At 31.0% G+C, this 15555-nt stretch overlaps 1 protein-coding gene across 1 annotated transcript; it reads right to left on the bottom strand.

Annotated features, from left to right (window-relative positions):
- Window positions 1–3674: 3674 nt before the first annotated feature.
- On the bottom strand, window positions 3675–5172 carry LOC145624026 (zinc-finger homeodomain protein 11-like). The gene has a single exon (XM_081676986.1). It carries the CDS (start codon window positions 5006–5008, stop codon window positions 3905–3907), a length of 1104 nt encoding a protein of 367 aa, XP_081533112.1. The 5' UTR covers window positions 5009–5172; the 3' UTR covers window positions 3675–3904.
- Window positions 5173–15555: the final 10383 nt, after the last annotated feature.

The raw sequence follows: 15555 nt of genomic DNA, 5'->3' as shown, positions 1-15555 counted from the left end.
AAGGAGTTGATAGAGTTTAAACATATTCTTATGCTTCAACAATCAGCTTAAACTCTTGAAAGTCTTGATTGTGTTGATCCTTTAATATGAATATATGATATCAGATCCAACTTGACGCAAAGGTCATAGATTCAAAGCTCATCCAATCCCCACTTTTAAGAGGAATATTAAATATAAGGTAAGAAAAGGGTTAAGCTACGTGCACACTTCAAGCCCAAAATATATATTAGATGATCCTCTAACCGGAGTAATATATAGGCGAAATATTCCGTAATAATATTACGGAGTTTTTAAAAATGGATACAGTGTGTAGAATTTTATTTTTTTTAAAAAAAAAAAAATTAATGAAATTATTACTCATATTATAAGTGTTCAACTACCCCTCTGGCAGAGTCATAATTGTCGAGCCTAAAATGACACCAGAAGATAAAAATGAGTGGAGAGATTTCTGTGCAGGATTTGCACCCAAATTTTAATGCTAAAGGACAAATATTGCAAACGACGTGCCTTAACCAATAATAATATTAATACTATAATAAAATTAAATCACCATTTTTATTTTTGAATTATTTTGGGACCAAATTATAACCTTGGGATAAGTTTTTTGATAAGATAAGGTCTTATGGTAGAGAAAGGTGGGCGTTTTTTTCCTTCTATCTTACTGAATATAGGAATAAAGTGAACTTAGGACAATTTATTTTATGTTAGTGCTTCTAAATTTAAAATAAGAATAAATTAAATTAAAGTACATGTAACCTGTTAAAAAAAAGTTGTTTTGGGTTCGAATTTAGAGGCAACTAAGATTATGTACTTTTTATCTTCTTTTTAAGCTTAAATATCTCCTAATCATTGAGGAGCTTTGTTCTAATTATCTTATCATAAATCAACGTCAAAGATGAAAAAAAAAGTGTAATTTTTTATTCTATTATTTTAGTCAATGATTTTATATGTAGCTTTAGGGTTCCGCATACAATATAACTTCATCATATAGTGGTATATTACAAGTATTTTCAAAACAACTTTGGTTGAAATTGCTTTATTATTAAGCATATGTATTTATGTTGTAATGGTCCATAGCACTATGTTAGCATATTTGAAGACGAATAGAATAAATAAATAAATAAATTGTTGTTTTAATTTCGACTATAATAGAGTATAATATTGATTTTAATATATTTTATTTTTATTTTAATAGATTTTCTGCAAATAATAGTTTAGTTGCTGCCCTTGATGCAATTAGAGTAATGCTTTACATATTATGATTAGATGAATGCAAGGTGGAAAGGATCACACAATCAATCGAAGGTTTATGGACAAATCTGCATTTTATTAGTATTAAGCATTATGGTTCATTGCACTACGTTCGTGTATAATGCATATAATAGAATATAATAGTTCTGATTTTAAGTATAACATCAATTTGGTGTCATAATATGAACCTATCCTACTATATTTTATTTTTATTTTTTGATTTTCCGCAAATAATTATCAGTTGCTACGGAGTACACATAGAATAATGCTATTTATGATTCAATTTGAAGAGTATCTCACGCTCAGCAGTCGCATTATAGGTGAATCTACATATAAATTGTTTATTAAAGGACCAACTCAATTAAAAATTTAAGTTGATCGATGGTTGAGGTCTATGATTATGTTTAAAGGATCGATTCAACCAAAAGCTTAAAATAATGGTTAAGGCCAGAATTATGTTAATTTATACTCTATTATTGTTGAACTTTTTCATTAAGGGCTTGTTCTCTTACGTTGAAATTCAGTCCAGTTCAATTCAGTTCAGTTCAGTTTAGCTCGGTTCAATTCAGTTCAGTTTAGCTCGGTTCAATTCAGTTCAGTTCAGCTCAGTTCAGTTCAGCTCAGCTCAGTTCAGTTCAGTTCAGCTCCTAATTTCCTTCTCTTATAAAATATTCATTTCAGTTCAGTTCAGCTCAGCTCAGTTCAGTTCAGTTCAGCTCCTAATTTCCTTCTGTTATAAAATATTCATTTCAGTTCAGTTCAGTTCAGCTCAGTTCAGTCAATGAGAACATGCCCTAAGAGTATATAATAAGACACTAATAGCTAGATAAATTGAATCAATGCAAGGGTTGCAATACTCAATTTTGAAGATGGTAAAATAAAAAATACCCTATTTACCTTTACTATTTTGCCAAAACAAAGGTGTATTGTCATAAGATCATTAGGATGGTGGTTGATTATTATCGATAACAATTAATCTCAGTAGTTATTATGGGTAGTTGATATTTTTAATACTAGTGTTATAGAAGTATTCAAATTATTAATCTTAAATTCAAAAGGTATTAATTAAACACAACAGTATCATGCTTTATCCTATGTACACATTATAAAAACAGTAAGTACAAAAAATAGGAAAATTTATTGAAGAGAGGACTATCATGTGATATGTTTATGATAATTCGATCTATTTTTTACGAGTATTAATTACAAAAAATGTTTTGCATTGTTGGAGTATTTGATTATTTAATTTTATTTTATTTTTTTTAAAGAAAAAATTTTACGTTTCAAAAACGGAGTAACAAAATTATATTCATCCATGTTACAAAATAATTTTGACATTATAATAGCCGTGTATTTTATCTTGCTCCACTTTATTTAGATAGAAACATATTTGGAAATTAGCCACAATGTATCATTTAAATAGAAATATGTTTGAAAATTCAACTACAATTTATTTCCATTTTAGTACATACAACCACCATTTCAAACATCTCAAAATAACATAAGTTGGTGTGTTCGTTTCGGACGAGGGAAGTAAAACAAACACATTTACGAGTATTTTTTATTTTATTTTTTTTATCACTCCATATATGTTTTTTTATTTTTTATTTTTACAAAGAGCTCATATATAGCTTCAAATATTTGAATTTTAAAAGGTTGTTAGTTTTGAATTTTGAAATAGAATACTACTATCTCTACCTAAAAAGAAAAGTTTCACTCTTTTCATTAAAACTCCGTAACAATAATACTCGGTAAGTCCGTAATAACATGCGAAGTACTCCGTATCTTTTATATTATAATTCGTATCTAATTACTTAACTTGGACATTTTGTGAATTGCAGTCTTATAAATTATACTCCGCAATTATGCACTTGTTTTTTTATCCCCTCTTATGACGTATCAAAAATTATGATGCAAAATTGTGCATACAGTTGTATTTTACCAAATTACAGTTCACACCTAGCTACAAAGAAAGACAAATCTACATAATGTCACTCACTCACTCATAATTTAGTTGAGACATGATTCCTTAGATGACATGACGGTCCAAAAATGACACCAAAAAACTGTACTGTACAATTTTTATGAAACTTAATTTAATTCGCATAAATAAAGCATAATAACTAGTACGAGTATTGTCGTAATAAGTTCAATATTGTAAACATCCTACATCAACTACACAATATGTAGTGCTTTATAAGCGAACTCACCCCTGAACACAGTTTTGTAGACGAGATTTGATCCAGCATCAAGTACACAGTATGTAGCAACTAAACTAGATAGCAATATTCATATCGAAGTTAAACCCATGTTTTCATCATCACGTAACCACGTCGAATCAATAATAATAATGACTACATTCAAAAATATTCAACTCATGAGTCATATACGATCCAAATATTAAAACATTAAAAAAAAAACTAAAAAAAAAAATCAAGATCTTTTTACATTATTCATCAGAGTTTCAACCTCTCTATCACCATATCTCTAAACATAAAACCAAAAACTTTGGTTAGTATTATCTTTAATGATAATTAATCAACTAAGTAACAAACAGTGCATATTAACTAAAACAACATTAGTCAAAAATAATAATGAGCAAATTAAATTAAAATTAGCTGAGAAATTAATTAATTAATTAATTAAAAATTAATCATTGCGCTTTCGCTTCTTGACCACCACAATTAGCAAAATTAAACTCAAGAGCCGAACCAAGAACTCCCCCACAATTTAATCCCACATTACTATTATTATTGTTGTTACTACTAATATTAGCATTTCCATTACTACTAGAAGTGATGGTTTTATCAGCAATGTTTATACCAGATTTGTCTCTTCGCTGCGGCGAGGCCGAAGATGAAGATGGTAAAGCTAGAGCCGAACCCGAACCCGAAACAATACCAGCAGCAGCACCAGCACCAACACCAGCAGCAGCACCCGAAGCGGAGCCGGAATGTTTATTGTTATGCATCCAGACTTTGAAAACACTTCTATCAACACCAATTTCTTTACAAAACTCTTGTACTAATCTTTCTTCCCCTTTTTTCAATCTCCACCCTATTTTCTCCGAGAATTCATACATTTTCTCCTTTTGTTCTTGACTAAACTTGGTCCGAAACCGCTTCTTGCTCTGGAAATTACCATTCTGCCCTCTACCGCCGCTGCCGCCATTGTTGGAGTAAAAACCTGTCACAACCCCTATTCCGGGGGCAGCAGCGGAGGCGGTTGAATTGTGGACCATTTCGTGATCGGAAGGGCTGTGAGTGTGGCCGCTTAAGGAGAGGAGAAGCTGAGATGCGGAGGGAGGCGAGTGAGGACGACGCGCCGCCGCGGAAGGTGGGATGAGGTGGTGGAGTGGGGTTGGGTCGTCGGGGTCACGGCGGTGGAAGTTGCGATGACAGCCACACGCTGCGCAGGTGAGTGAAGTGGGGTCCACAGGGTTAGCGGTGGGTCCAGGCATGAACTCGCAGCAACCGTCTAGCGCGTGACCTCCTATGCTCGCCGCGTGGTTCTTCAAGCACTCCTTGTATGACACGTGCTGTTGTTGTTGTTGTTGTTGCTGTTGCTCGTTTTCGTTGTTGTTGTTGTTGTTGTTGTTGATGTTGTTGTCGTGGTTGATGCTGTAGCTATGATGGTGGTGGTGGTGGGCCCTCTTAGCCGGTGGAGGGTGCGGAGGAGTATCTGTGTCGGAGTCAGGGGTGCGAGGAGTGACGGTGGTTGTAGCGGCGGTGGGCCCACTTATGAAGTCCATAGCCATTGATAAAACGGGTCGGGTTTGTGGGTGTGTTCGGGTCGGGTTATGAATGGGTTTGGGTTAAGGGAGCAAAGGAAGAAATGGTGGGAGAAAAAGGAAGAGGTTTTGGGTAATGTAGTGAGATTTAGAAGAAGAAGGTTTATGGGGGGGAAAATAAGGGGGTGTTTGGTGGGGTTAGTTGTTGTTGAGAAGGTAATAAATATGTCTCAGACTCCTTAAAATAGGAGGGTGTTTTTAAATTATTTTTAAAATTTTTTAAAAATTATAATTTTTTTTAAAAAAAATTTAGAAGGAGAGAAATGTGCACACGTGGCAGATTGGGAGTATGGGAGGCCACATGAACCCCACTACGAGGCATAATTTGATTCGTAAGATATGGTTAATCTCCCTTCCTTCTTCTTCTTTAAGATTAGGCTAACCTTATTTTGGTAATAGCTTGACCACTAATATAACCCTTTGCCCACTAATTCTTTGTTTATGGTTGGTAATCATTGATGAAAAGTACTTTGTGATCTTCTATTAGTTGGGATTATTGTTTGATGTTTCTTCGATCTTGTTGAGGTTTTGCTTGTTTGATTTGAGCGTATTATTTTAATTATAGTGTAAAGTATAACGACGACTTCTTGCATACTTTAGATTATATATTAAGTTGGATTCTTTCTCATGTATAATTATGAAGATTAAATTCCACGAGCTAAATTGTTGAAGTTGAACGGTATTACTAAATATCTAGACCAAACATAAGATAATAATGAGTCATTGAGTCATATATGTATATAGGCGCTTTTTAAAGTATTGAAAGAGAGATTAGAGGGTGAAGGAGGAATAATTTGAACAAAAGCTTTTGGGATAAGCAAATTGAGGTAAACTTATTTACTTAGTTAAGAAAACTTAATGAAGGTTACAAACCACAGGGGTTAGGGAAATTTATAAGTCTATTTAACATAAATTTTGAAACTAGAAGTCTCCATATAGAATAGCTGGGCAAAAAGAGGATAAGAACCACTAGTTGATATCCTTTCAGTGCTAATTATTAGTTCATTAATAGCTAGTATATAAGTCGAATAATGTCCCGAGTTAGCATAAACAACAATATGGTACTATATTTTAATTTAATTAATGTTATATACATCCCTAATATCCTTCTTATTTTAGTATTAAGTTGGGAATTTATCGACAATTCACGAGTAAATCCGTGTAATAAATGTTTATTTATTGCCTATTCTTCCCACTTTTAGCTTCTTATATGCAGCCCTTAGGGCTGCATATATCTTTTTCCTTAATTTAATGCATGAATTTTTGACAAAATTTTTTTAACAAAACATGTATTGGTCATTTTCCTTAATTTAATGCATGAAATTATGACAAAAAAAAATTTTAACAAAACATGTATTGGTCATAATTTTGTAAATGCAACACATAATGTGATATGTGAATATGTGATATAGCCCATTAGATAAGTTCTAGTATTGAAATTTGAGGTTACAGATTGAATCTAAACAAAATGTAATTTTGATCTTTAAAATGGAAGTGAATGACATGAAATGATGAACACAACATGGAAAGGTATTGCAGTGTAAATTTTAATTTTGCAAGAATATAATCTAAACATTTTTGTATTTTTTCTTCCCAAAGTAACATTTGTCAAGTTGCTAATCTTAACATATTCGTGTATGATTTTTCCTTCTCAAAATTTAAAAGCACTAGCTACTATCAAGTTGCTAAACAATAAAGAATTCCTTAATTAGCAAAGAAGCAAGTCCTTGCTTTGTTTAAAATAGATGTCGGACTTGTTAGATGAAAGGGGATCACATAATATTTGGAGTTATCTAAAGTATTGGGTTGGAAATTGGGATCATATTTTTGATTTTATTTTTACTCTTTGTATGTTATCAATTGAATTACTTAACATCAATCATTTAGTTATTGGTAAGTGTGGATGATGTGACTTATATAAAATGACGAGACATAATTCACATGAAAATGAAAATAGAGGATCTTATCCACAAGCTATTGGAAAATGAGGTCGATTATGATTAATTGATTAAACGGTAATTTATGTCTATTATCATACGTTTATTTTCAGTTCAGTTCATTTCACCTCCTAATTTCCTTCTCTTATAAAATATTCATTTTATTCCGGTTCAGTTCAGTTCAGTTCAATTCAGTATATGAAAACAGACCCTTAGTTATGCTTTTAATTACATGCATACGAATTTTTATTTTATCCATTTAAATTTCAGCAATATTGGGAAATTTGTAATGAATTATTCTAGTTGTTAGTTGTACTTAATTTCAAAACTTAAGTTGTTTTTGACATGGTTTGTTTTCAATAATCATAGTGTCGTGTATACCAATTATAAGTGACAAAGACTTGAGCTTCGCCCTTGTGATGATTAAATATTACCCCATATCATACAATTTAAAGTATTCAATGTCCCTTAAATACTAGAGTATGTACTTGGGTATAAGTGTGTAACTTATAAAGAGTAATTAAGCAAGAAGGGTATAAATGGCCCACGATTTCTTCATTTTTTTTTTTTTTTTTAACTCTTATGTTAACAATATCTCCGTTTAATTAGTGCATTTGGGTAGATAACGCTCATTATGCACTCAATGAACCTAAAGGCTAAATTTAAAGAATATAAATGCTTAAATACTACAGTAACGAATATAAATCTTACAAGAATATAAAAGTTAAGATAAATGAGCAATAATTGAGATGAACACCAAAAGCAACCAAAAAACATGTAGTTTCAATGTAAAGAACATACCTAAACTTTACGTGGAAATTCAAAAAATATGTCTTTTAAAATCAAGGATAATTTACCAATTACTACCGCAAGTTAATACCACTTTGTAAATTATTACCGCAAATTAAAAAAGTTATGAATTACTACTGCAAAAATTTTTAAGATGTTATTACTACCAAACCCCTATTAAACCCAACTATGACGTCATTATATCCCTTTAACCCATGTTTGACCATGGTTAAAGGCTTTAACCAGCTCCCCCAAAAAAAGAAAATGGGTTAGGGATATAATGACGTCATGGTTAAGGGCTTTAACACATGTTTGACCATGGTTAAGAGCTTTAACCATGGGTTAAAGTGATATAATGACGTCATAGTTGGGTTTAATGGGGATTAAGTAGTAATCGCAACATCTTAAAAAATTTTACGATAGTAATTCACAACTTTTGTAATTTGCGGTAGTAATTTACAAAGTGGTATTAACTTGCGGTAGTAATTGACAAATTTTCCTAAAATCAAATCAGATATTCATTACCTATTCAAAGTAATTTAAAAGAACACATGTTGTATTGAAGAAAAAAATATAAATTAAACAAACATATTACTAATCTTAACTTTCATGTTTGTTGTTATTTTGATCAGGTGCATCATGAGCATTATTATGCATCTTAGTGCACCAAATTTTAATTTTCCCTATCCTCTACAATGGAAATAGAATACAAATATTCGACAATGTATTAAAAAGTAAAATTGAAGGGTTTGATAAGTGTATACGTGCTTTAAAGGTGCATTTTATTTACATGATTTTCATAGTTTATTTGAACTAATATCAACTTTCATGACTATCATGAGTTTGTTTTGTCAAAGCTAAACTTACTTTAAAACTTCTTATTTTAATTTTAAATGTAGTATGGATAGCCCTTATATATTAATCCTTATTTATTAAATTACCCGTAGAACTTAAGCTCTTTTTTTTTTTATTATTATTTATCTGAATTTATATAACAACTCTTATTTAAATCTAAGTTTTTCGAAATAAGTGAATATAAGATGAACAAAACATGGTCTACCTGATGTAAAATGAGATAAGGCTCATATATACTTCGTATTTGACTAAATTAGTTGGTGAAACATTTATAATTATAAGATCAACTCAACAATAATTTTTTTTTAAAAAATAAAAATAAAAATCTTCCTAGTTAATTCCATATGGTACGAAGAACCCTTTAATTTTCTTTAACCTTCTTTAAGTAATAAAATTAGTGGTCCTATATTCCAATAGAATAATAAACTTTTTTAAGGGTAAGATAATTGTAATCTTTTTGAACGAAGTTGTTATCTAGTACCAAAGGCTGAATTTTTACAAAGCACCTTCATCAACTAAGTTGATCCCCACTCTTATTATTTTTGTGGACATGAAAGAATTATGTAACACCAACAAGATCTTACCACCGCAATATATCGATCTTAGTTGGATATTATTGCCTACGGCTGATCAGAATCTAATCAGAATAAAGCAGTTGGTCATGATTCTTAAGGTGAACACATTTTTCATTTTGTCATTATCGATCTTTTCTCGTTTTTTTTTTTTTTTTTTTTTTTTTGGTTAATTAAATTAAGTAAATAGAAATAGCATGCATGTTTGAATTGTTAAAAAGTTGTTGTAGCAAGGCCTGGTCAAGGATTATCGTTTTAGCAATAGGAGGGATGTAATACATTAATGGCAAGTTTTGGAAAATATATTTAATGCGGTCAATAATATGCTACTGGCACTATAAATTTGAATTTTATTAACGGGATGTATGGGTAAGTTTAATACTTGTATGTAAATTTTCCAAAAATCTAATAAAAATTTACTGAATATATATCTTAAACACAAATTTTTATATGTGGCTGGACACACCGTGTGGCCACCATTATGGGGATTACTTAAATTTGTTAATGCTATAGGGATTATCAAATCGGTTAGGAGTTACTCACTTTGTCACGAGTTGCTAATAAGTCGGTCAGGGGTTACTCGGTCAGGTTTTACTCATAGGGTTACTAAGTATATCAGGGATTACTTGGTTGTCAGGGCCAGGATTAATCGTCGGTTAGGGGTTACTTGATATGTGTGTGTGATCAATTGGCCACAAGCCTTGATGATATATATTGTCTCTCATTTGATAGGTAAGGTGATTCCATCAAATTTGTGAACCTAATTTTCTTGAAAATTTTCTCTACGTATAATTTATTTTCTTAGTGGAGATAGAATTATTATCTAATCAGATTATTGTTTATTGACCTATTTTTTTACTTGACAAAAAAAATCTAAAGATAGAAAATTAAACAGGATGCGTAGGATGTTATGGTTGTGTGCATTTATTGCAAAATTAATTTATGCGTTGAAATGAAACTTGTAAAAATTAAAGTTGAAGCAGTACGTATACCACAGTGTAACACTATTTACAGCATTCAGACACTCCGCGTGAAAAAGAAAAAACTGTAATAAGAGGTAAAATTATGTTAACATCAACAGCAATCAAATTTGTAGCCGATCGACTCATCAACTTCATACAATTATTACCATATATTGCTGCTCCCATTTATGTAACGTTAGTTTCATTTTTGTAGTAATTCTTGTGGGTGACAACATATTGGATACTCTTTTAAGTCTTGTCACTATTTACATTTTTAGAGTGTTTATTTATGTTCACGATAATATAAACTAGTTTTTCAACTCGCGTTGTAGACTTTATTCGTTGTTTTTTTAAATTACATTGGATGAGAAGAGAGAGTTGACGGTGGTGTACTGGTGTTGAAGGAGGGGCATTGAATGAATTAGGGTGGAGATAGTAGGGACGAAAGGGGTAGCCAACCCTAAACAATACGAGGAAAAAAATTAAGGGCATGTTCTCTTATGTTGAAATTCAGTTCAGTTCAGTTCAACTCAGTTCAGTTCAGCTCCTAATTTCCTTCTCTTATAAAATATTCAATTCAATTCAGTTCAGCTCCGTTCAGTTCAGTTCAGCTAAGTTCAGTCAATGAGAACAAGCCCTAATTCCCCTACATACGCGCATTGATATACTTTGTATGATGTATTGTTTGATTACTCCGTAATTTTTGTTTGTAAAGTACCAGTTTATGTTTATATTTTTCAAAATGATCATGCGAGTTTATATATTTTTCATTTGTACTTTGCCAAAAGCCCAAAAGAGTGAAGATATATATACAAGTTTTTAAAATACTGTAAAAGGAAAATTAGAAAATCTTGACTTCTACTTCCTCTTTTTTTTTAGTTGCAACACTTTTCTTTTCACGTTTGTCCATGCATATTTTCAATCGTTAATATCTTTAATTCCTGACATGTAAAAATTATAAACATTTGATATTAAAATTGTATAAGTCGAGACGAATCTAACAAAATCCCACATGACTATATTTTACTTAAGTATAAACCGTCAAAGCTATTCAAAGCGAAATACATGAATAGTATAAAAGTCAAACTGTTGCAACTATTAAAAAACGGATGAAGTAATACATTTTTTATTTCGATGCAAATTTTGTTATTACTTTTATAAACAATCGTTATTTAAATAACTAACTTTTTTTTTTTTTTTTATTTTATTATTATTATTATTATTATTATTATTATTATTATTATTATTATTATTATTATTATATAATACCCACATATTCAACTCCTATTAAGGGTCTGTTCTCTTTACATTATTTTCAGTTCAGTTCACTCCAGTTCCAATAAGTTCAGTTATGTTCAGTTCTTAAATTCCTTCTGTCATAAAATATTTAGTTCAGTTCATCTCCAATAAGTTCAATTCAGTTTAGTTCAGTTCAGTCAATTAGAACAGACCCTAAAACTATATTTCACTACCTATTGATCAAATTCATTCAATTCAGTACCTGTATATGGAGTATTCTACTCCGTATTTGTTAGTATGTTAAGGATTAAAAAAGTGTATTGATACTCTTTAGTGCTTAGTTTTTTTTTTTTTTTTTTTTTTTTCAAAAAGTAGGGGCAAATACAAGCTTATCTACCAGATAAACGAATTTTTGTTAATCTGATGACATTTTTGTAAGTATATTAAAAAAACGTGGAAATTTATTCATCACTTTTGGTGAGCTGTCCAATTACTGTTTGCAACTTGCTTTTACTCTTTGGTGAGAAAATTACACATGTACCCTTCAACTAGTGCATAAAAAGACGCATGTAACCCTTCACTGGTACTTGAAAAGACGATTATACCCCCAGACGAACAAAAATTGTTTATCTAAAGAATTAACTGGGTAAAACTCAGTAGGGGCAAAGTTGGTTATAAACTAAGTATTAATCACTTTTTTTATTAGATTCAATTAGAATTAAAGCTTTGTTGGCACCAAACTAAATAGTAAATGCCAATACAAATACACAGTACCTTATAAGTAGTACCAAATGTGGATGAATTTCATTACTATATCAATTACTAGGTACTCCGTAGTGAAATACGCTCCTTCACTATACGATACAATCGATATCACACTAATAATTTGTTCATTTGAAAACATATAACTGAATTAAAAGTGAGACGATTGAAGACAAACTTTCATCTTTATTTTATTTTTAATTTAATAATTTTAATAAAATTTATTTTCTTGATGACAAACCTTGAAATTGTGGAAGCTAAGATGTCGGTTCAAAAAGGTAAAATAATTAAAATGACATCTACCTGTATTAAATAAATTAATGGGTGATTTGGTATGTTTAATCTTTTTTTAATCCAGAAGTTGGTTGCTTAGAGATCTTAACTTTGATTCCTCGGCTGTGGTAGAGTGAAGAATGTCACACCCAAAAAAGAAAGCGTAGAATCTAAATCCATTTAGGTGCAAACTTTTTGGACCACCAATTTCCCATGTCGTTAATCCCGTATATAATTTTTTGACATTATCAAAGTTTTGATTAGTATTCCCTCCGTTTTTAAATATTTGCTCCATTTCTATTTTTTGCACTATTCATTCGTCCTACTTTTACTAATGTTTGTGATTTATACATAAGAAAAAATATATTCTTGTGGGTACTTGTTGGAATCATCTCAATGAATAGATTATTAATGTTCAATTCTTAGAATTTATACTTATTTATAATTAAAGATATTAGTGATTAACGATTAGCATCGGCATGCGTGTCCAAGAGAAATGAAGCAAGTATTTAAAAGCGGAGGGAGTATATATCTATAATGATAGATTGCTAAGGCCATGTTAAAATAATACTCGTACCCTTCAATCCTTCATATATGTATTAATTAGAATTCCTATAATTTTTTACTTCTCTATTGCTCCTTAGTCCTTACTTAGTGAATGACCAATCCAAGAATTATTTTTTTTACGAGAAGAAAAAAAAGAGTCTAACTCCCAACTGGCTCTGTCAGTAATGCAATGAAGAACTTTTACTTTCTTTACCGTCCTAACACAAGAGAGTAAATATCTATAATGATATTTGAACTCCTAATGACAAATTAGGGAGAAGAGAGAATCATTATTATTCATCGATAGGTAGAGTATTTATACAAAACCTACACTCATAAGATAGGAACAATATTCCTAAAGATATACTAACATAACCATAAACCCTAAAGATATATTCTCAAAATAATATCTTAACATAAATATCCTAATTAAATATATTATTCTCTTAAATGATATCTACGGAAAATATATCACACATATATTTTCCGATAACACATATCTCTAACACCCTCCCGCAATCGTAACGGCAGTCACACGAACGTTGCGATTGGAAATTCATCAAACTGTTCGAAGCCGAGATGCACACTCTTGTGATGTCGCCTTTAAAAAAAAAGTTATTTAATGATGAGAACGTTCATCTTTTCGAACTCATCTGTCATCAATCAAACAGGAACGTCATTCTTTTCGAACCTGCAAATATAACAATTTTTTGTTTTTCCAGAGCAAAACCGAGCTCCAATCAAATATTGGTTTGTCAGAGTAAACCATACTCAAATTTCTTATTGGTCTTTCAGAGTAAACCACACTCAAATTTCTTATTGGTCTTTTAGAGTAAACCACACTCAAATTTCTTATTGGTCTTTTAGAGTAAACCACACTCAAATTGGTCTTTTAGAGTAAACCACACTCAAATTTCTTATTGGTCTTTCAGAGTAAACCACACTCACATCCAAAGGAGCAAAATTATGCTCGAATCAACTCACAAACCTTGTCTCACGGCACAAGGAGAACCAATTTCTTGTCTCACGACACAAGAGAGCCGAAAACCTTTTTTTTTTTTTTTTTCATCTTTGAGAGTCAAAGACACACCAACAACTTTATTTTGATCTCAATGCTTAGAAAAGCCACGCATGATGTAATGTATACATCAAGTCATCAACTCAAACTCTGCACCAACACTAACTTGCACAGCGGAATAAACTAAAAAATTTTTTTGGTAATTTTTGCTAAAGGATCATCCCACCGGTGGGTTTAATTTCTAACCCACCGGTAGGGGGGAAATTTTTTATGAACGGTCACACATATATTTTCCGATAACACATATCTCTAACACCTAAGCATGGACATCAACAATATTTATGTAAGGGCTTGTTTCATTGACTGAATCGAGCTGAACTGAACTGAATCTGACGAGAACAAGGCCTAACAATCAACCCCTTAGTTTTGCTTAATTTTCAACTTTTCTTTCTTTTATTTCTTCTTTTAGCTTCCCATTCCTTTCTTTTTAACTAGGCCATCATCTTATACCTCCTCGTTTAATTATAATAGCCATTTAGGGAGTATTTTGTTGAATTCTAGCATGATTGTCTTGTTTAAGATATTTGGGATTATATTTCTCCAATTATATTTGTGTGACACCTGATATTTGGTAAAAAAAAAAAAAAAAAAAAAAAAAAAAAAAAAGAAGAAAGAAAAGAAAAAAAGAAAAAAAAAAAAGAAGAAGAAGAAGAAATTGATCAAAGTATGCAAGCATTTTTACAGCCTTGCTTATTTTACAAATTATTACTCGTATTATTATCGAAGAATCCTTGAAAATTTCGTTTTTGTTTGCGCATAATTAGAGGTAGTTATTAGTAGTTGTTTGGTTTGGTTGTTATAAATTCATTTAGGGCGTCATATATTATCCTCATTAGTAAGATTTAACTTTTTTGGTAGAAATTTTTTACCTTTGGACTTTTTACATGTCATTATATGTTATAAAGTATGTAAAACGATCATGAACTACATCTATCAGTTTGAGTTTTTGGTTGAATTGATCCTTTAATATGGTATCAAAGCCAACGTGACAAGTGGTCATGAGTTCAAATTTCATCCACACCTCCTACTTAGTGAAATATTATTTCTCTCTGAGTATGTATAACAGCAAAAGTGCATGTTGCATCCACACATTTCAAGTTCACAGGGTGCTCATGTGAGAGCAAGTGATAGAGTTTATTGAATAATCTTATAGGTTTCAACCATCAACTTAACCTTTTGATTGCGATAGTCATACGCCTTTAACAGCATGCACCCAAGCCTGTAGGTGGAGGTGTATGTAGGGTATCTAACACGTAGATTATTGACTTTGTTGTTGTTGTATGAAAAAAAAAAAAAAAAAAAAAAAAACCAAAATTCACAACTAATCTCAGGTAATAACTCACTAATAAATAGCGGTAGCAATCAAAATTTTTACGTAAGATAACAAAGTTTATAGTGGGATTTAGAATAATGTTCTGACAGTATAGTATAAACTTCCTTACTGTCCATAATAGCACGCGTGATAAGTGAGATCAATAGCAGCATATTGGAATTTGACTAA

This window comes from Chenopodium album, chromosome 1 (genome assembly GCF_948465745.1).
Source record: "Chenopodium album chromosome 1, dcCheAlbu1.1, whole genome shotgun sequence".
Classification (NCBI taxonomy): domain Eukaryota; kingdom Viridiplantae; phylum Streptophyta; class Magnoliopsida; order Caryophyllales; family Amaranthaceae; genus Chenopodium; species Chenopodium album.
Note: the sequence above shows the minus strand (reverse complement) of the source record. Positions and strands in the feature narration are given on the sequence as shown.

What these genes read in the sequence shown, in the direction of transcription:
- LOC145624026 (XM_081676986.1), bottom strand. Translation starts at nt 5,008, where the DNA reads ATGGCTATGGACTTCATAAGTGGGCCCACCGCCGCTACAACCACCGTC.